This window comes from Xylocopa sonorina, chromosome 1, assembly GCF_050948175.1.
Source record: "Xylocopa sonorina isolate GNS202 chromosome 1, iyXylSono1_principal, whole genome shotgun sequence".
Lineage (NCBI taxonomy): Eukaryota > Metazoa > Arthropoda > Insecta > Hymenoptera > Apidae > Xylocopa > Xylocopa sonorina.
In genome coordinates, this window is record NC_135193.1 from 3,575,318 (window position 1) to 3,596,155 (window position 20,838).

Consider the following 20,838-nt stretch of genomic DNA (forward strand, 5'->3'; position numbering starts at 1 on the left):
GGACGACGGTGCTCGTGGTGCTGCCGTTGGTACACGTCTTCGTCCTCGTTCCTCACCGCCCCGTCTTATACGTCGCGGCGATTCTTCTATCGTTCGTACAGGCCGCGGTCCTCTCGTATCCTTGGTGTTCGCGACGCGACACGATCCGCGACTGGTCTTCCGCTCAGTGACAGCCCGTGGACGACGACGGTAGCGTGAGACGCGAACGGCTAACGGCGACAGAAGGGAGATACGGAGACAGAGACAGAAACACGGAGAAAGAAAGAGAGATAGAGAGAGAGAGAGAGAGAGGGGTAAAAAGGAAGGAGAGACACAAGAGAACGACGACGTGGTGCGATAAACCGCGCGCGCGACTCGATACAGAATCGTATTACTCGGCGCGCGGTGGTGCGAATTATCCAGTTATTAATAATATCATTGAATCCGTTTGATAGTTACGTGGTAGCTGACGCGGTCAGATCGAGGAAGGGAGAGAAAGGAACATCTATCGAGAGAAAACGCGCGAGTGCTGTGAAAAACGGTTACGTTGTCCCTGTACCCCGGGGTGTCTGTTAGGATATCGGGTAGAGAAACCGCGGGATCGGCACAACAGAAGCGACGCAACGAGAGACAGAGACGAGAGTGGTGCGTTGTGCACGCGGTGTGCCCGAGCACGGGAGAGCGAGTGCGCGGCCACCCGAACTAGATGTGCGTAAATGGAAGGTATAGGGGACATAGCCGATCATCAATCGCATAGCGAGCAATTACTGGACTCGGTCGATTCCCCGGCGGCGGTCTCTACGCATGGCCGGGGAACCGGTGGGGGTGGCTCGAATGGGAACTGTCCAGGTGGAGGAGGAAACGGGGGCGGTGGAGGTAGTAACAGCGGTGGTAGAGGGACGGTGGTCGGTGGGGGTAGGCATCACCATCATCACCATCACCATCACCACCATCATCACCATCAACAGCAACAACAACAACAACAACAACAACAGCATCAACATCATCATCAACAACAACAACATCAGGGAGGAACGTCGCATCATCTGCACCATCATCATCATCAACAGCAACAGCAACATCATCATCATCATCATCATCATCAACAGCAGCAGCAGCAGCTCCACCATCAGCAACATCACGAAGGTAGCGGTGAAAGTACGGGAGGTAGACACATTATCGGTGGAAGTGGTGGTAACGGTGGAGGTGGTAGCGCAGAGGGTATGTCGTCTTCCGCGTCGCAAAGCCCCGACATCGCGTGCGCGAGCTTGCCGCTGGAACTACTGGCGGCTGGCGCGCTCGGCGTCAAGGAGGAGCGAGAGCTCGCCGCCGCGGAGGATCTGTCGTCGTCCCAGGAGCCAACCGGTGGCAGTAGCGGCAGTAACGGGGCCGCCGCCGGTGGTAACAACAGTAACAACAGCAACAGTGGCGTCGTTGGCGGTGGTGGCGGTGGTAACGGTGGCGGTAACATTGGAGGCGGCAACAGTAGTGGTGGTAGTGGTAGTGGTGGTAGTAGTGGTGGTGGTGGCGGCGGCGGCGGTGGTGGTTGCGGCGGTGGTGGTAGCAGCGGTGGTAGCAGCAGCAGCAGCAGCACGAGCAGCACTAGCAGCGGGAGCAGTGGCGGCAGCGGCGGAGGCGCCGTCGGTGGCGCCGGTGGTAGCACAGGCAACGGAAACGGCGGCGGCGGCGGCGGCGGTAGCGGCGGTAGCGGCGGCGGCGGCGGCGGCAGCGGCAGCAGTGGTAGCAGCGGCGGTGGCGGCGGTGGCGGCGGTAGTGGCGGTGGTAGTGGTGGTGGTGGAGGTGGTGGTAGTAGACAGAACGCGAGGGAGTCCCTGTCGGTGATCGTGCCACCTCAGGACGTGGACGTGGACTCGCGCGACGCCGACTCGGAGCTTCTCAGTCCGGGCAAGCTAACGCCGACGTCGGGGATAAGCGTCTCGGTCGCGAGTATGATCGACGCGACGGACTTCAGGGCGATGCAGCCGGAGCCTACCTATCAGACGCTGACCTCGGTCGCGGAGAGGATGTCGCCGCCCGGTTTCAGTCCCGGCTCGTCTTACGCGACCCTGACGCCGTTACAGCCGTTACCGCCGATCTCGACGATGAGCGACAAGTTTGTGTACAGTGCACACACGGCCGGCGGTGTCACCGGGAGTTTCGCGGTGATGCAAAACAACGGCCTCGGTAACATCGGCCTCGGTATGGGCAGTTCGCCGTACGCGTACGACAAATTGCCCTCGATGGGCATGTCGCCGCCGCACAATTATCCTTCGCCGGGCGCGGGCCTTCAGCCGAGTCCTTTGTCGCCGCAGAGCGCCTACAGCCAGAGCGGTTTGAACTCGCCGCACAAGTCCGCCAGCCCACACTACGATCCGGCGTTCCTCCCGAGGTTGCAACAGAGCCCGGCGGCGTTGAGCCCATCCTCGCCGCCAGCCGTCTCGGCGACGGCGAGTTTCGCGCCTTCTCATCATTCACCGCCCACGCATTCGGTGCCCGCTGCCTCGCCACCACCGATGCAGACCCAGCTACAGCAACAGCAACAACAGCAGCAGCAGCAACAGCAACAGCAGCAGCAACAGTCGATGCCGCAGCAGACGATATCGCACACCCAGCACGTGCAGCACACGTCGGTCGTGATGAAGACGGTCTCGTCGGCGGGCAACGGGGCCGGCGAGGTCGAGGAGATCAACACCAAGGAGCTCGCGCAGAGGATCAGCGCCGAGTTGAAGAGGTACAGCATACCGCAGGCGATATTCGCCCAGAGGGTACTCTGCCGTAGCCAGGGCACGCTCAGCGATCTACTGCGCAATCCGAAGCCCTGGTCGAAACTTAAGAGCGGCCGCGAGACCTTCCGACGGATGTGGAAGTGGCTACAGGAGCCAGAGTTTCAGAGAATGTCGGCCTTGCGGCTAGCAGGTTAGTCCCCGTCCCTCGATAATCTTTGCCCAATCTATTCACCATTTATTCAATACAGCGACACGCTCCTTCTCTCGTCACCTATGTCTTCGCTAACCTCTTCGACTAGAACAGTTACGAAAACTAGCTGTCTACGTATCTTTCTCTTACTATACGTATACGTCCTTTACCGATCAGTCGTATCGCGTACGCGCGCGCCTTTTCAAATCACACGCGTATCACGCGTATCCGATCTCCGTTTTCGCACGCGTTTCCAGCCGCGTATCGTTGTCGTTACTACCACGCGCGACTACGTCTTCTACTACGTGTCGCTCAACGGATCTTTCTCGATTCGCCTTTCCGGTAACCGCGAACCCTCGACCCTGTAATAACTCGACAGCTCCACGCCGAGTCGCGGTTCGCTCGGATCGTTTCCAAAGCTTAGCAGCTGAGAAGGCTCTTCAACTAGCCTGTTCGAACCAGAAACTACGCCTCTGCTGCGTACAGCTTAATCTCTATCCGACCATCGTTAACCGCATCCATCGTGCGCTGCAACTATACCGAAACTCCAATCGAAATTCTACTCTCTCTCTCTCTCTCTATCTCTCTCTGTTCCCCGCGAGGAGAGGAGAAAACAACCCGCTTCTATTGACTTTTAATCGCGATCCATCGGTACGTCGAAACGTCAAACACCGAAAGGGCGCATCAAAGGGTGCCCCGGTAGTGGCCTGGTCCAAGTAGTACGAGAGCAAAGTGTCTACAGGAGAATCAGCGTGCACAGGAGACGAAAGGGAGACGTAGAGAGAAAAGGGAGGTACAGAGAGGGAGGGAGAGTGAGAAAGAGCGAGATAGAGGCAGCAGAGCAGTCTTGGTGTTTTGGAGCCGGCCAGATGAAATCGGACGAACGCGTGCACGCGCGTAAGAGACGCGGGCGGAAGCGCACACGTGGCACCCACGTGGAGAGGCGTTCCCTTCCATATCATTCAGAGATAGACGCGCGGAATAACACTTTTCGAATTCAACATCCTTTGCCCCGACACAACAGCGCGTACAGGTATTGATCGTGGTCACGCGGTGTTGGTACCGCGGCGCAGACGCGACCTCGACGACGCCATGTTCGCCATGCCGCCGCCACGCTGTCCGCCGTCCCCTCTCCCGCCTTACGGCAACCCTTTACACCCCTGCCCGCGCTCGGAAGCGTGTTATCTCTTCGGCCCTACGCGATTTCGCGCCGCTGCGTGTTATCGCCGCCTGGATCATCCTCCGTTTCGTCGCACTCGACGAAACTTCCTCCGCCGCGCCGCACCCCTTCGTTCCTTTTCCGCGTGGGCGAAGAACAGGCCCGCGTCTCGTTCCCGCAAACACTTGGCTTCGATTCGAGGTGGTAAATCGAGGATCGAACGGCGAACGTACCTTTGTAACGCTGTCAGAAAAATATCGCGCGAGGCAATTTGGTATACTTGAAGGAATGTAGGACAAATTGAGATTCTTCATATTAAAAGGGACGAGGATATCTTCTTTTAACACGTACGGATAACACGGGGTTAGAATCACGTGGACCATTGATCGATGATCCGGAAGTTGCAGTAGGTCACGGCTCCGGGTTTTAAACGGGCCGAGCATTCTAATCGATAATTTACACCCTCCATTTAACCATTCCCAGTGTAACCGTCTTTTAATCGTGTCCGTTCAGACCCGCCAACTTACGTTGATTCGAGGCGCTTCTGGTTCGATTGACTCGATTTCGAAAGTTCACCTATGCGCGACTACCAATCGTTTCCAAATATAAAGCGCGATAAATAATTCGGGACCTATTAAAAGCTGTTTCAAGTTACTCGTCTGAATGCAACGTCAAGCAAAAGTCGAGGAATCTTGATCAATCCGAACGAGAATTAACGCTGAACACGCTTCATCGTCAACCCCTAATCCTCGTTAACCCTCGCGCGATTCAGTCGCGCCCAAGCGCGTAACAGAGTTACGAATTTCAGACGCGAAACGACTCCTCCAATTCCCATACGCGTCCTCGGTGCAAAGAAGGTCACGACGCGGAGGGTGGCGGGGGTCAGAGAATAAGAAAGGCAAACTCGCGTTCAGGGGGGGAAGACAAACATTTCTTCCAGGCGGCGGGTGCTCTTTTCTCACCCTCCTTTCGTCGTTCCTTTTGTATGTCGGCAAAGGCGTAAAGATAATGTCGAGAAGGGGTGGTAGTAACTATTCTGTAGCCAGTCGAGGCTCTTCCTGCTAGTGCTCTCCCTTTCTCTCTCTCTTTCTCTCTCTCTCTCTCTCTCTCTCTCTCTCTCTCTCTCTCTCTCTCTCTCTCTCTCTCAGGAAAGCTTCGGCGTAAGGGTCGCGGAAAGACCAGCGAGGGGTGGGAGAAGCTTTGAAGAAAAGATGGCAATGGTAAAGGGTTCGCCGTGGAAACAATGCCGAAGCGAAGAAGGGTTCGATCCAGTGCCCTTCAGATTAGAGGCCCGCCATTGTTCCCCGCGTTTTTTTTTTCTCTCGCTTCGTTTCGAAGTGTCTCGGTGTCGTCTCATTAAAACACGTTCGAAAGTGGCGCGCATCCAGCGCAGCTCGACCTCCCTTGGGAACCTCGGCCGCCCCCATTTTCCTCTGGAAATGGTTCACGGTGAACCTCGAGGGCACCGTTCACTTCGTTCGCCCCGTCCGTCTTTGAATAGCGAGGCGAATCGTACATGCATCCTGGTACCGTGCTCCACACCATTTTGCTCCATCGCATTCTCATCGAGCAATTTACTCTAAACGGACGATAATTCGCGAAAATCTACGATCGACTTAAAACTTCGATTCTAAGCGAATAAAAGGAACATGAAATTACAACGGGTTAAATATTCCTGCAGCGAGAGTAACGAGTTCCATTGGGAAATTGTTTCGGGAAAGTTTCCAAAGTTTCGACCACCCTGTTTGCCCTAAATTTCGCGAGCTATGGGGTCTCTGGAACCACCCCGTGAGCAAGAGAATTCGTAGAATTCTCTCTCGCGCAAATTCAACGTCGCGCGGCAAATAAAATCGCGGCGGAAACAAACTGGCTGACGGCTCGATCAGCCGGTGCGAGGGAGGTTTTTTCCTTTTTAAGAACGCTTTCGTTTCGCGGCAACTCGTGCGCACGACCGTTGCATACGGCCTCGTAAATGATTCAGAGCGAGGATCGATGGTAAAGCGGTGCTAATTCCAGTCCCCGGTATCTTCGGCTCGTACGCTCGCAATAATGGATACACGGTTGTAGTAATAGTCGTATCGATCGAGCCGCGGCTACGAAGAAACGCGCGTTTCGCGTTCGCCTTCCTTTAAGCCGCGTCCTCGTCAAGAATCCTCGACGAGCGAGCACGATTCCCGCGGTCGTCGAGCGTAATTTTTCGGACGAGGCACCCTTTTGCACACCCCTGTTGATATTTCGAATTTAAACAGCGCGACACACAGCGTGTGACGCGTTCGTGCAACCGACTGAGAATCGATCGTTCCCTCGATTAGAAAAACGCATTCGACGTGTTTCAGTTTTCCCTTTTTTTTTCTCTTTCTCGTGACTGATCTATTCGCAGATCGCAGAAACGTCATCGGCGACCTGATTACCGTTCGACGTGTAACCTTGCGGTGACTTTTTTCCCCCTGAAAGAAGCGAGCCTCTAATTTAAACTTCATTAACCGCGAACGACACGCGTTCCAGAGGCGATCGGGTCGTTTCGATGCTCGAGTAACGAGGTAAACTTTGTCCTCGCGAAAGAGATTCCCACCGAGGCCATTTTCACGTTTTATTTCGACCGATTCGAGGGATTCTACTTGTGTACGCGAATGAGAGGAGACGTTAAAAGAGTGCCATTCGCGCGAATCGATCGGACGTTGTTTGCATTACGATGGTTGCTTTTGAAAAAACACGTCGTCGACGATGACCGTTTCTGGCTCGATTTCGATCGTAGTCCGCGCTTAATCGCGTCCATCGTTGGTATCGATCGTTGGAACTGGTCTGGGGGTACATTAGCTACCCAGAGCCTGCTCGTTCTCTCGTGTCCACTTATTTGCTTTTCCCTGCCCCGCGATATGTCATTATCCGTGCCTCGTAACTGGGCCTCTGATTTCGGCTTCCGTGATCGCTTTGAATTCGCGTGCCAACTTTCGTTAACGGAGGATCGCGATCCGTCCGCCGAGTAATTTGCCCTGCCCCCGCATTCCGCTATTTTGGACATCGATACCGGGGATAAAGAGTCGCAATGTTCGCCGTGACCAATTTGTTTGCGATTTCGCTACCCCCGCGCCGGGTCCGCTTATTCGAGCGCCTCGCGATTCGAATTGCTCGTGGCTCAACCTGAATTTCAAAAATCAGAAATTCAGAGCAGCCTCGATCCACGAGATTTGAAACACTCGCGATATCAAATGACAGGAGGTTCAACAGTTACTCTTACAAATTTTCATCGCGCTACTTGACTTTGGAATTTAGAGTGAGTTTCCGGCTGAAAAAGCTTGAGATTCGAGTGCCTCGAAATTCAAATCGGAGCTGAGAATCTTAAGCGCGACGAACTCGGAAATTAGAACCGTGCTGCTCGGTTAGCCTCGAAATTTTTACCACCCAATAGCACGCTAATACTCGCAGCGCTCAGCTCGACGAATCCCAGCGTCTTTCAAGTCTTTCGCCAGGAACTTTCCACCCCCTTTGGGTCGCGAAACTTCTGCGATCTAGACGATCGAGCAAATTACTCGAGAGAGTCTTGGTCGCACGATGAATGGAGCCGCGGTTCCAACGGTTTCCGAACGGTTCTAATCGGAGGCACGCGAGGGCCCGTGCGCGGAAAGACATTACAGATGCCAGTGACAGCTGGCTGGAAAGGTGTCCGTCGCAGGCCCCGAAACGTGGTGTACAAAGAAACGGCGGCGGCAAGGCACGACGGAGACGGTGTCGTTAGGTAGGAGAAAGAGGAACGCTCGTGTAAGCAACGGGGACGAGTGTGACGTCACGGCCCCTCGTGGTACCCACATCATCTGTCGTCGTTGTATGTAGAAGTGCTTCGAAGAGTGAAAAAAAAGAAGTAGAAGAAGAAGAAGAAGCGCAGAGAACGCTCGCGGAAGGAGGAAAGATTGAAGAGGTTTCGCTACGCGATCGGTGCCCCGTTTCAAGGATGCGTCCTCGTGCGTGCAAGGATTACTTCCTGCGCCATCCCCTTGGAACCCTTCTGTCTCCTTCTTCACGGGTTTTCTTCGTTTGTTTTTCGTGTACGCGATCCGTATTTCGCCAAGTCGAAGGTGAATCCCTCGAGTCGCTCCCTTGTGACCTCGATATCGTTGCTCTCGATAATCCTGTACGTTCTCTGGCAGCTGCTCCACATTTTCGTTCTATTCCACTTGAGGCGTCGCGATGAATCGTCTCGCAAATGATCGCTTCTATTCGATTTCTTCGAAATTATTTTGTCTCAAACCCAGTTGCCTTCGCTATACTTCCAATTGCGCGTGATGTAAGTTGCAAAGTTATTTAAATAGCTCTCGAAATGTCTAATTGCGATGGAAGCAAAAGCGGAATTCGAGAAAAAAAAATTGCGTTTGGGTATCCGGCTGGGTTCGACGGTGAACTTCCTGAAATTGTGATCGCGTGGAAGCGATACGTCCCGATGACGCTGCGAAAAATCCCACCGGAGCACGTGCGTCGCCGCTCGAAACGCGCTTCCTCTCTCGCCACGGACGATAAAGAACAATCGATGCGGGCTTTCACGCGACGAGGAGGACGGTACGCGTGGCGAACGCCGCGGTTTCCGGCCCGTAGTCACAGGACAATTATTTTCTACGCTCGCCACCCCTGTCCCTCGGTGGTGGTATTCCTTCCTTTTTCTCGTTCCAAGTATAGAACCGTGCCCCCGCTCGCCGTGCCCGCTGACCGCTTCGTTATTAATAATAATCAAAGTCGTCCAAACCCGACGTTTCTAGGCGACGCTCTGCCATTTTTTCTCATAAAACTCTCTTCTCCTTTTATATTCTCATTGCTGATTTGTAATGGAAGCTTCTTTCACGAGATTAGTTCTCACGTTTCCAATAATAAATTCGTCAATTCAGAAATGTAACTCCATCAAGTCGATAAATGAACGCGAGTAGGTTCACTTTTTATCGTCAATCTCAACAGCTTTAGAAAGGTTTGTCTAGCTGAATTAGAAAAAGATACTGTGATTCTTCTTTTGGAAGGGAGGAATTTAAAAAGATCTGATATTTCTCTAATATTCGAGACTCTAACTTCACATTTGTTTTTTGTTCGAGTTGGCTCCTCGTTCGCTCGAACTCTAAAAAAATCCTGATTTCCACGGGGATCCTGAGGTGGAAAGGAGAGGGTGGAAGCGGTTTCGCGGCGGCGGTCACAGCACGCGCCGAAACGTGACACCGATCACCCTGAGGAGGCCGTACATGCGCGAATCGTGCGTGCACGTTGTCGCGCGTTGGCTGCGAATTCCGCGCGTCTTGAATTGCCTATCGGGGCACCGTTTCCACGGGACATCCTGTCGGCTTCCTGGATTCCGTTTCCACCTTTCGCCCTCCCTCTCGACCGCCACGCTAAAAGTGCTCGTGATATCCGTCGACACGGTTCCTCCAACTATTTATATTTCGCGGGAAGAACGTTTCCTTGTACCTCTTCTATTCAATTCTTGCGTTTCCTCTCTTCATTTCTCTCTGATTGGAGCCACGAGATATTCACTTTGTTCTATTTTCGTCAAAGCGATAGTTTTATTGAAAGAACGACCGGATCTACAATTATTCCCGCCACCACCAGACTTCTATATTCGAAGCCCTTTAAAAGGATCATCAAACGCTCTTAACCGCGTCAACGAAAAAGAATTCTTCTATTTCCATACGCCTTAGTATCAGATTATTTGCCTACATTCGAACGGATATCGAAATTGGAAAGTCTACTAATTATTTAATTGTCCGAACGAAAGATGAGGTCGCTACGTTTTTAATAAAAATCAAACATCGTCGAGTGACTTCTATTTCGAAGTGAAATTCGCTGTCTCACGATTGGAAAGAGAGACCGTAGCGACGATGACGAGCGACGATGACGAGCGACGCTTTGAAAGCGACTCGCGATCGATCGACGCGACCGTCTCGAGCGTAAGGGCGCCGGGCATCGATCGCACGATGGGAAATCGATCGTTCCCACTGGCACACGCGCGTCAGAATCTTGTTTCCAGCGCGGCCAGTTTGTTTTCGGATGCTCGCCTGGCCAAGGAAAAAAAGACTACACGGTAAATAGGCGGCGAGGTATTAAACAGAGGGGAGGCCAAGGTGCAGATGTCACGTCGGGGAACACCTTTCCTGGAACAGCTGTTACCCCCTGCTCGAGGGCTCGAGGAAAATCCTGACCTCCGACCCTTCGTTCCACCTTTCACGATCGTCGCGGATTATCGAATCCGAGGATCGTCATTCCGAACAGAAGTCTCCTCTCGTAAATTTCAACTTCTGTCGAGCTCCGTGCCCCTTCTCTCGCTACTTGTTGTCAGAGGTCGATTTTAGCTCGTTACTTTGATTCGTTCGAATCGGATGTGAATCGATGAACAGTGTTGAAAAATTTTGTCGCGACAGGAGATGAAAGGTGTCTGTTCTTCGTTACGAAAATTTTTGCGATTTCAATGGAAAAATTTGTGACTCGATAGAAAAAGGAAACTGGTTCCTTGGGAAATCGCAGCGCGAAAATTAGCGAAATCTCGAAGTAGCCGTGAAACGATTAATCTGCGCGTTTAAACGAGGATCCATGGCAAGTAAACTACGCTTTGAAACACGATGGAGCGACGTCGTATTTGTCTCGACCGTGCGGCGTTGATTTTCACGTCGCGTTCCTGCGAACGCATTGTCGCGGTCGCTGAAAGCGCGGCTCGAATTAAACTTCAGGTCGTTGATAAACGAAAGGCGACACTGGTATGTTTTACGATAAGCCTGCTCTCTCCTCGAACGCCGCGGCACGGTAAACGTTAACAAGAATTCTTTCGCGACCGACGCGGGGAGGGAAAAAAAGAGAGCGAGCGGGAAAGGGAGGAAGCGTTTGATAATCGTCGCGTTTCCTGTGAATCGCGGCCGCCTCGTCGCTTCAACTTTTCGCGATACAAAATAACGCCAGTTGAAATTTCTCTGATTCAACGGGCCATTTGCAACTCGCTTTTCTTTTTTTTTCTCTGCGCTCGTCGCTTCGTTTTCACAACGCTCCATCGTCGCGCTATTTCTCCGCGGGCAGACTCGAGTTCCCTCCCAGAAACTGGAACAATTTCCCATGGTAATTTTTGTGAATCGCCAAGTATCGATCGCTGTAAACGGCCCTTACAATCGGGGCTATATTTAAACCTTTCTGTAATGAAAGAACTTCTTCCAAAGGTTCCGTTAAACTCCTTGAAACAGAGTTCACAATTTCCTGAATCGATAGAACTGAAATAAACTGCCAATTCTGTATTCCATAAAAATCTACTGCCCCTTAACCTTTCGACGGGAACATCCACGATGTAAATCGCAGCTCTATCATTAAACAATATACCCAATAAATACCGCGCTGTTACCTTCGCGTTGAGCATCAACCAACAAAAATCTTTGCCTCGCCACTGCGCGTGCGATCATCGCAAGACGGGAACAACGAAAGTCCAGAAACAACCCCTAAAAGCAACGCTCGTCCACGGAACGTTACGATGAGAAAGAGTCATCGAATCGAATCGAGATTAGAGCCTGGCACCAAACACTCGATTTCGCCTGTTCCTTATCGAGCTCGTGGCAGTTGATCGCAGTTAAAGAAAGGACAAACATTTCCGGAAAGTTTCGTGATGAATTATCCCTGAAACTGGTTCCACGAGCTGACTCATCCACCACGTCATGCATGCGGTATACGTCTATGTACACCACACGGAAACACACGTATCACAGTAAGCGCCTCTGTCCCGCTCCCGCACACCTCTCTACCAACACCCTGCACGAAGAGAGAGAGAGGGAGAGAGAGAGAGGGTGAGAGAAAGAGAGGTGGCTCTAGCACGCCCCTCTCTCTTTCCGTTCTCTCTGTTTCTCTCGCTTTCTACCCTCTTTTCCAGCACGTAGACGTAGCGTAACAGGGTTCTCAGTGGGAACCGGCTTACTGTTACGAGGCATACTACATGTCAGTCTGCTACCGTTACGTACGTGACTCGCGTATGTACAGGCTGGTACCACGGCCCGTGGCAGGGGGATGATTCCTCGCGACGAGGACGAGAGAGGCGTAGAGGAGGGAGAGGAAAGGAAAAAAATAGAAAGAAAGAAGGCTCGACCCTCAACCCTTTTTGCGGCTCGTTCCCGTTTCGTTTCGCGTTAACACCCGTGCGCACCGTTAATGATTACTTCGCGTCGCGATTTATAAGCTCGCCAGCCAGCGGCGGGCTCGTCGAGGGTTGCGCGATTGTAATTGGTGTTGCATTCGATGACGGTGTTTCGACGAGGCTTCGCTAAAATGATCGCTGACGACACGTCGAGGATTGATCCAAGAGGGCTGGTTTCTCTCTCGGTTCTTTCGTACCTTCAGATCTAATATTTTCTGTTTCGCTCTCGAGTGTTAACCTCTCGTTGCAGCGTTTCCGTTTCATTTTTTGGTACCCAGGGGTGTTTGCGGATTTCTTTGGCGAAATCCTCCAGTTTTTCCAGGTCTCTCCGAGGAGGCGAAATTCATTTTTCCACGTTGTTACGTTTCAACGAACTCGAAGCACGCCAACGGGAACTTTGGGGAGAAACGCGATCCCCCTCGAGCTTCTTCTCCCTCGACCAAGGGGTTCCCTCGACCCTGTGTAGCTGACCAGGCTTGGGAATAATTTACAACTTTGCATAATCGTTTTACTCGAACATCCGAACGATTATTCAGAACCGGTCGGTGAAATTATTCGGAAGGTTCGAGTCGGGGATGCCTTCGAGAATGGAGATGACAGGGCGCTGTTCGATTCGTCCGCGTAGCGAGTAGAACCATTGGAGATTCTTTTTTGGAAATCCCCTCGAAATCGTAGCGATTCTCCCAATCGATGGTCACCATGTATATTGCATTATTTCTGTAACCAGAAGAATCATCCCCCATCTCTCTATCGCTCAGCATAATCTTTAACTTTTTCCTGTACGTTTTACAAAATTTTTATTTGTTACCCAGAATGATTTGAGAGCTATAGATTTGCTTTAAGAAACATACAAATTTCTTCTATGCAATGGAATTTAATACAGACAGTGAAGGGTTCAACTGACGCATTGCAATTGAAGTATGGCACAATCTTGCGCGATTAGAATCGTGAACTCTGACCACCATTGGTTCCCCTTTATTTCAAAGAAGCTAATTCTGAATAAAAATTCTAGAAAAGGACTTTCGTATATCGATTACGAGACGAGATCTCCCCGTTCACCCCATTCGCCAAACGAATTTGCGAAACATAGTATCATTTAACACGAGTTAACCGCGAGTGTCCTCCGTCATCGCCCGAAGACGACCGGAAGTCCACACGGAAGATCGCAGCGGAGCAGACAGCTCAGAAGACAGTTGACAAAAAATATATATATATATATGTCTTCGAATGAACGAATAAAAAAGAGAGTAGAGAATTAAAAAAAAAAGAGAAGAAAAATAGGAAAATGTACGAAGCGCGCCTCGTCTCGAGGCGTCGAGCGTGCAATCGATATCTCGCGGGGTTCACCGAGTCCCAAACAACCGGAACACGCTTTTCCAAACGCCAGTTCGTCTCGAGCCAGCCAAACGGATAGACAAAGACACGCACCACGTATCGATCTACGCTCCGCGATCTCGGCAATGGTTTCGTTCCGCGTTTCTTTCGCCGACTTTTCCTTTCAGTTTACCCCGCGAGTTACAACCATCCCCATCGCCCACGCTCGTTCACCACTTTCCACTTCCTCGGTGTCTTGGATGGAAACTCGTTTCTGCCCTTTATTTTTTTCTTCGTAACCCCGTTCTCCTTCACTTCTTTTTCTTTCCGTTCGGATCTATTTTTTTTCTCCACCCCCGCCACTCTGTTTCTGTTGTATTGCTTGTATCTTTTTTTCTTTTCTTCCGTTGCTGTTGTCGGGTTTTGAGTGATACTATTTTTTAGAAAGTATTCATCGCACGCGGCGTCTTCGAAGTCAAGGGTTGTGACACTTTGTCGGGCGAGGGTGAAGTTGATTTCCTTGGGAATTTCTTGGGATACCTTGAAAGAGCTCAGAAATTTATTGTAAAGATTCTCTGTACCGCTTGTCACTTGTTAATTAAAGATCAAACTTTCGTTGAAAATTACACCAATAGAAAGCTCGATCTTTTAAACGTCGAGCTGCTTATTTTTTTATCCCACTTCGAGGACGCCTTCGGAACTTTAGTTTGTATCGATAAGTTAACCGGCTACCTCTTAAGCGGAAGTGTGACATACCCCAGCTTTGTGTTTTATGATTTCTTTCACGGCACGTTTTGTCTCTTTTGCCGGTTTTCTTCAGTTTGTTCGAACGAGGAAACGGAGAACGAAGTCACGTACATCAACGGGAGAAAGAACGATCGGAGGAGAGAGAGAGAAAACCGAGATACGGTCGCGCCGCTCTCGATGATTCTCGCCGTCACCCTTCCCTCTCAGCATCCACGTGGAGAATAATTCTGGATCGTTTCCTCGCGCCTCATCAGTCCTCGGAAACGTGACTTTTTTTCGTTTCTTTTCTGCTCGACGATCGAGCCGGAGATTTGGTTATCACAGTTTCACCCGCGACCTCGCGTGAAAGAAATTTGACAATTTTTGCAATTAAATCTGTCGATAAACGAAAAATTGCAAAAAAAAAAAACGCGATACGCTCGAAGCTCGCGACACCAAATTTCCGCCTCGTAGCGACAGCAGAAGCAGATCAAGGCGACGACCGATTCAACCCCTCTGAAACGAAGGGAAAGGGTGGCGTCGACGATCGGAGTGCGCGGCTCCGGCGAAGACGCGAAAGAAATTATAAGGCGAGGGGGTATTCCGCGCTAATGACGGTTCGTCACCACGCAAACTGATTTGAAGTTTAAACGCAAGGTGTGTGTCTATCGGTTTGGTTTTAGCCCTGAGCAACTGCTCTGAGAGCGGAGGCGAGCCGGAAGCCATGCTGGATATCCACCACCCAGGAACCGGTCTCGAGTCTCATCACCAACAGTTTCACAACTCATATGGTAATATCAAAATACATCACTATAATACTTTTAACTTAAATTATACGCGAGTCATCCCCGTTGATCGATAGACCACGAGAATAACTAAGTACGTAAACTAACCCCCAACCTGGAACCACCTTCGTCGTCGAGGGTGAGACTGTTCGATTGTATCGTACTACGAGTTGCCCGCCATTTTGGTGAACGAGATAGATTAGACACTTGTGTTTTTAAATAAGAGAGACCCTCGTTAACTAGCGTTTCTAGCTTAGAAGCTGTACAGATTTTGTTCATCCATAGTTTCCGTGTTCTTGTTATACGTGTGTGTATGTCGCGAGTATACTCTTTGCAATTTCGAGTTTTGTCCTTCTGACGTTTTTTTAATGTACCCAGAAATTAGCTGAACGATCACACCCTTAGTATAGCCGTTTTAGAGACCCCGTAGACGACCATTTAAACCATTTTAAAAGTAGATTCTCGCGGATGCTTGAACGGCCGTTTCTCGGAGGGTTAATACCCCGCGCGACGATGAGTCGAGGGTGAACATTCTCGGGGAACCAAGGCATATCGTTCTCACTCATTCATTCATTCGCTTGCATATAGTTCTCACTCGCGCGTTCATTTTTCATTCGACTCGTATATAGTTTTTTTTTTCTTTTACATCGCAGACACGTTCCGTGGCTCGAATCGAGCTTCAAACCGATGTTTGAACATCGAAAAAATAATAATTACAACTACGAGATAGTGGCTTAATAATTTAGTTGGTGCAGGAATTTAGTCGCCAATTCAGGCTCCTCCATTTTCATCGGTTTTTCAAATTGTCGAGATATCGGTTACTTCGTTTGTTTAAAACTGTTTCCTTTTTCCAAAGAAATAAAAATTGCATTGTTACTGTTCAAAATTTACGCAGGAAAAATTATAAAATATGGAGGAGACTTAAAAATCGAATTCGAAAGGGGGACCGCGCAATTTCTTCGGTTCGCGTGGGACAATTGAATTAATTAATCGGCCCTCGTTCTCTATCGATCGAATAATGCGAAGCCCTGTCGAGCCGGCTGTATTTTGATCCCGTGGATCGCTCGAGTTCTTCGAGTTCTCGCCACGAATTTTGCCATCGATCGTGCCCACCGAATTCTTACTACCGTGCAACAACGTCGTAACTCGATGTCTCGTTTAGCATTCGTCCATGAAATCTGACAATTCCCTCGAACGGTGAAACCTGTACGAATTTGAGTATCGATTAGAGACCGCGGATCCCTACGAAAAGTATTCCCCTCGTCGATTTGAAAATTTAATCACCGACTCGACGTATACACCGTCCCATCTAATCTGCCTGTGGAAAAATCGAAATTCAACCAGGCGCAACGATCGCGAGCGAGGAAATCCCGCGAAAGGGGCATTCTTCGTCGACAACAGACTCGAACTTTCATTTTTCCCTCGCTCTGATAGAAAACGACGCCGAAGAAAGCCGCGGAGGGTGGCCGCGCGGGCGGTGGGTGGCCCGCAACGAAATCAGTCGCTGCCCGGATACGGTCTCAAAAATCCAGCCTCCCCTGCGCAATTCGCGGAAGGAGCGAGCCGGAGAGCGAGAGCTCGCTTCGATTCTGCTCGCAAGAAAGGCCTGAACCGACGAGAAAGTCTAACGTGTACCGCTCTGACGAAGTTTAATTAGGTGCGCCCGTTGCTGGCTTCGCTCTCTCTCTCTCTCTCTCTCTCTCTCTCTTTCTCTCTCTCTCCTTTCCACTCTCTCTGTTTACATTTGTGTGTGTGTATGTATGGCACGCGAGCCGATACAGTACGGATTGCCAGGCTCTAGCCAGGAAAATGGACGCTCGGGCTGTGGATACGACGTCGGAAGGGGGTGGTCGGCTCAAAAGGACTCCACCGTCGCCGGGGGGTGGCTCGCTCTGGCACATAGACGCGTGGACACACGTACACTGCTCTGCAAAAGTTTGCTCGCGACTCGTCTTAACCTCGACGAATCACAGGGGGTGGATCCTTTCTTTCCTTCTCTTTCGTATTTCGATGTCTTTGGGTCGTTCTCGACACGATTACACTGCACCAATCTGTATATTAACGCTTTCTTACCCTCGAAACCAAATATACTTCCAAAGAAATAGGAATCTGATGAAATAGAACGAATTTCGTTGACCATATAACCAAGTTCAACACTGTTGATGAGAAGAAGGGGTGAATTTAGTTCCTCCTAGTTTAAATAGAGTTCAGTGGTGTGCTTGTAACGAAATTAGCTGCTCCAAAATATCCATCTTCATTCGTTGTAAACTCCACTCCTTCTGCTTCGATCATCTATCACGTAATCTACATATCCATCATCATCATCATCATCATCATCATCATCATGACCCATCGTGAATCATAGGGGGAAACTTTTGGCCAGCAGTGTACCAGCGCGCGCGTTTGAGTGGCTAGATTCAAATGGACTGGTGCACACGTGTGCACCATCGAGGATGTACGTACGTGGGTGGTGGGCGGGAGATCGCAGAAATGGACCGTTGCCTCGAGCACCTAGTCGCGCTGCTATGTCACGAGAAGGAAGCAGAGAGAGGAAGGCTCGTTCGGTGGGCGGCTGGCGGCGGCTGACGCGGGGCGGGTACGGCTCGACTTTTGTACACGTCAGATTGAAATTTAGCGTAGGATTTGAATGAGCCGGCCGAAGAGTACCGAGATTACCTACCTCGTCGCTACTTCGACGTTACCAGCCAACGGTTTTTCGTCCGACTTAGCCGTTCGCTTTGACGCCGATCAATCCCTTACCCTACTCTTTCCTGGCTTTTCTAGCCACCCTCCCGCGGTCTCCCTCATTTTCCAACGTCTGTCTGTGGTTCTCGTTCATGTTTTACTCGTTTATTTATCTCGTTCTTCGCAGTGAACGTCGCCAAGTTTTTGTCTTCGTTCGTTGTCGGATTTTAGGGGGTGGGAATGTTCGAGCGTCATTTTGGCGGGGTTGAAACGAAACAGCACGCTTCCCGCGTTCCCAATTTATTTATCGGGGTTGACGAAAGGCGAGTCGGTGTCAGGAACGGCAGGAATTCGGTCAGCTACCCTCAGTTCCAGCGACGCTCGCGTCGAAAAGCTATCAGTCGGTTGTCAAAACCTCCCAGCCGTGACTTTAACCGCACCCCTCGAAAATACTCGCTTCGACTAATTTGCTCGCTAATGAAATTAATTGCTATCGCACGCGGCTGCTCTCCGAGGCAAGCTCGCCTTCAGATATCGCCGGGGCCGCGTGTCACTCGCACGCTGCGAGCGATATCGCGTTGACGCGTCCCCTCGCCACGTGGACCGCGAAAATTTCACCCCCTTTCCATCTTCTCTCGATAAACGCGCGGACCGGCTCTTTCCATTCGAGTCCTCGAGCTTCAACCTTTAACCCGCCTTGTTCCAACTAATTTCGAATAAATTTGCCATTGACTGTTATCGACGTTCGATTTTTTAATTCCTAAACAATTCTACGACAAAGCAAATGAATACGCGGATACACCCAAGTAGAACGTATCGATACTTTCGCTACTACCTTAGCCTAACCTTATATCGAGGATTCATCGAGCTCTGAAAACTTTGCTTCGAAAATCTCGTCGGTGTCGCGACTCTTTTAAACTGCGCCAATTAACGCCGCGTGTTTCGACGGAAACTTTCGTCGGGGGTGAACGAGGGACGCGGACGGCCTCCGAAGGAGTTTAAACGACCCTTAATTCACGAGGTCGATCCTCGCGAGGCAACGTGGGAATCGAGAGGGTTGGTCCTGGTGAGAAGTTCCCGTGGAGGGACATCGGTCGCTTAATCAGATCAATTTTTCGATAATGAAGCGTTGTTCCTCTTCGTGTCCGGGGGGGTTGGACAGTTTCCATGCGGGGTGTGGCGGATTGGAAACCGAGGACAGGGTGTGGGGTGTCTTGTCACTGTTTTAAAACGTGTCTCGAAAGTCGTTAATGCCTTTAGAGCGTCTTCGTGTTTCCTGGATATCCGATGACCGATAGGGGTGGGTCGCTCCTTCTCGCTGCGGATTGGCCGAGGGAAACGGATCAGACTCGTTTTCATTCGACTGTCGCTTTTTCATTTCTGATACTTATTTCTTTAGATATTTTAGATTAGAATTTAGTTTTGTGATATTCATTCCCTGCAATTATGTTTGATTTCTTTTTTTGGGGGATTATGATAATTAGAAACTGAGTAGTTGGTACTAGTGGATGCAACAGGGAGAAATTAGCATTTCATCGTTGCGTGTCGTTTGGTAAAAGTAGTCGTATAGTTCATTAAAAGTAGTTTTCACTTCAGGAAGCAACCATTTCTCTTTTTGTGGTGCGCGTTACTGTATAAGAAGAACAAACGTCCTGAGGACGATATCAGTGATTTTTCACGCGAAGGGAAGGCGAGCTTCCTCACGGACCACTAAATAAATGCGGTGGAAGCTCTTCGAATCAATCTTAAATCGCGCTCGCGGACTACTTCGACGACGTTCGAGGGTTTAAGTGAGTTTGAACGACGCCATCCCTCGTCGTCCACGGCTCCAACCCCGTTCTGCGCTCTGTAACCATGTACACCGGTGTATGTAAAATATTATTGCAACGTTTATCTCGGAAATACGAAGACATTTTCCCACCAGACGAGATTCCAGGATCGTGCAATTTTCTGAAAATTGCCGGAATGTTCCTTTAATCTCTGTTCTCTTACATCGGTGTGGTTGACAGGGAATCGAGGAGTAATAATTCAATGAAAGTTCTCGTGTAATTTCGAGAATTTAAGGTGGAAACTTAGAGGAGAAATAAAGCCATCGTTTCTGCGACTTCCGGTTATTTCAGCGGAAACATTTCTCTCTCTCTCTCTCTCTCTCTCTCTCTCTCTCTCTCTTTTTCTCTTCCGAAACTCCGCGAATTCTGGAATTGACAACTCGGAAAATGGAATATTTAAAGCTGCCCGATGTCTAAGTACGTAGGACACGTTCATTCTAAAGGAAAGCTTTCATTCAAACCGTTTATTTTCCGTCCGGAATTCGGAAAATCGACAGTGGCTGTGGCACACACGAAAACGCAAGGCAACCCCGGGGGGTGGGTTGGTGGCAGTCGGTCGAATTATTTAGTCCGGTTGATAAAAAAAAACAGTCGTGTTAAGGTACGTCGGAAATGCTCGGTGATTAGACGGCTTTGTTATCGACGTTTATCGATCGTCCGATTAACCGCGCTCGGAAAGTTCAGCCTCGTGAAAATTGCACGATGCCCAATTGCCCAGCTGCTTTTTAACACCGAGTGTATATCGTCTCTCGTGGAGAACTCTTTGTTCCTCTTCACCCACCCTCTCTCTCTCTCCACCCTCTGTGTGTCGATTGTTACGCCTTCTTTCTCGGTTGTTCTCCGACCGATCGCGGCGTTACGTGTGTCTGAAAGAGAACGACGGGACCTCGATTCATCGATCCGATTATCTGGTCGTTGAGTCGCGATCGACTCCGCTCGTGGAACCGAGCGAGTGAGCTGTTAAATCATGCACCGCGGCTTTTTACGTGTCTTAATCGCGAGCCCGTCGTCTGCGTTTGATTGACGCGTCGTCCGATTGATTAGTCGCGCGAGTCCTCTATTTGGCCCTCCGTTGGAGAACGGATTACCACCGTGCTCCGCGTTATTAGCGTCTGCGCGGCGTTTTTAAGCGAACAATTTCGAGGCCGCGACGAGCGGCGCGAACTTCCCAGACACAATTTTCGATATAGAAAAGTTTTGGGGTCGGAAATATTTACGGGTACCGCCGTGGCGGTGGCGAAAAATTCTTCCCTCGACTTCCCTTTGGAACTTTCAACCATGTCGCAATAACGAGAAACCTCGAGTGAAAATCTA

At 50.4% G+C, this 20,838-nt stretch overlaps 1 protein-coding gene across 4 annotated transcripts in view; it reads left to right on the forward strand.

Moving 5' to 3' along the window:
• The first annotated feature begins 569 nt into the window (after window positions 1-569).
• The window catches only part of LOC143426267 (uncharacterized), a 68,622-nt gene continuing 48,353 nt past the window's right edge, over window positions 570-20,838 (forward strand). For 2 of the 4 annotated variants that reach the window (XM_076899602.1, XM_076899622.1), the window contains exons 1-2: window positions 570-2,895; window positions 14,909-15,016. In XM_076899602.1, coding sequence (XP_076755717.1) covers window positions 696-2,895; window positions 14,909-15,016 — 2,308 coding nt within the window. In that variant the 5' untranslated portion in view covers window positions 570-695. The remainder of the gene's footprint in view (window positions 2,896-14,908; window positions 15,017-20,838) is intronic. The other 2 variants (XM_076899613.1, XM_076899630.1) reach the window with 1 other exon arrangement.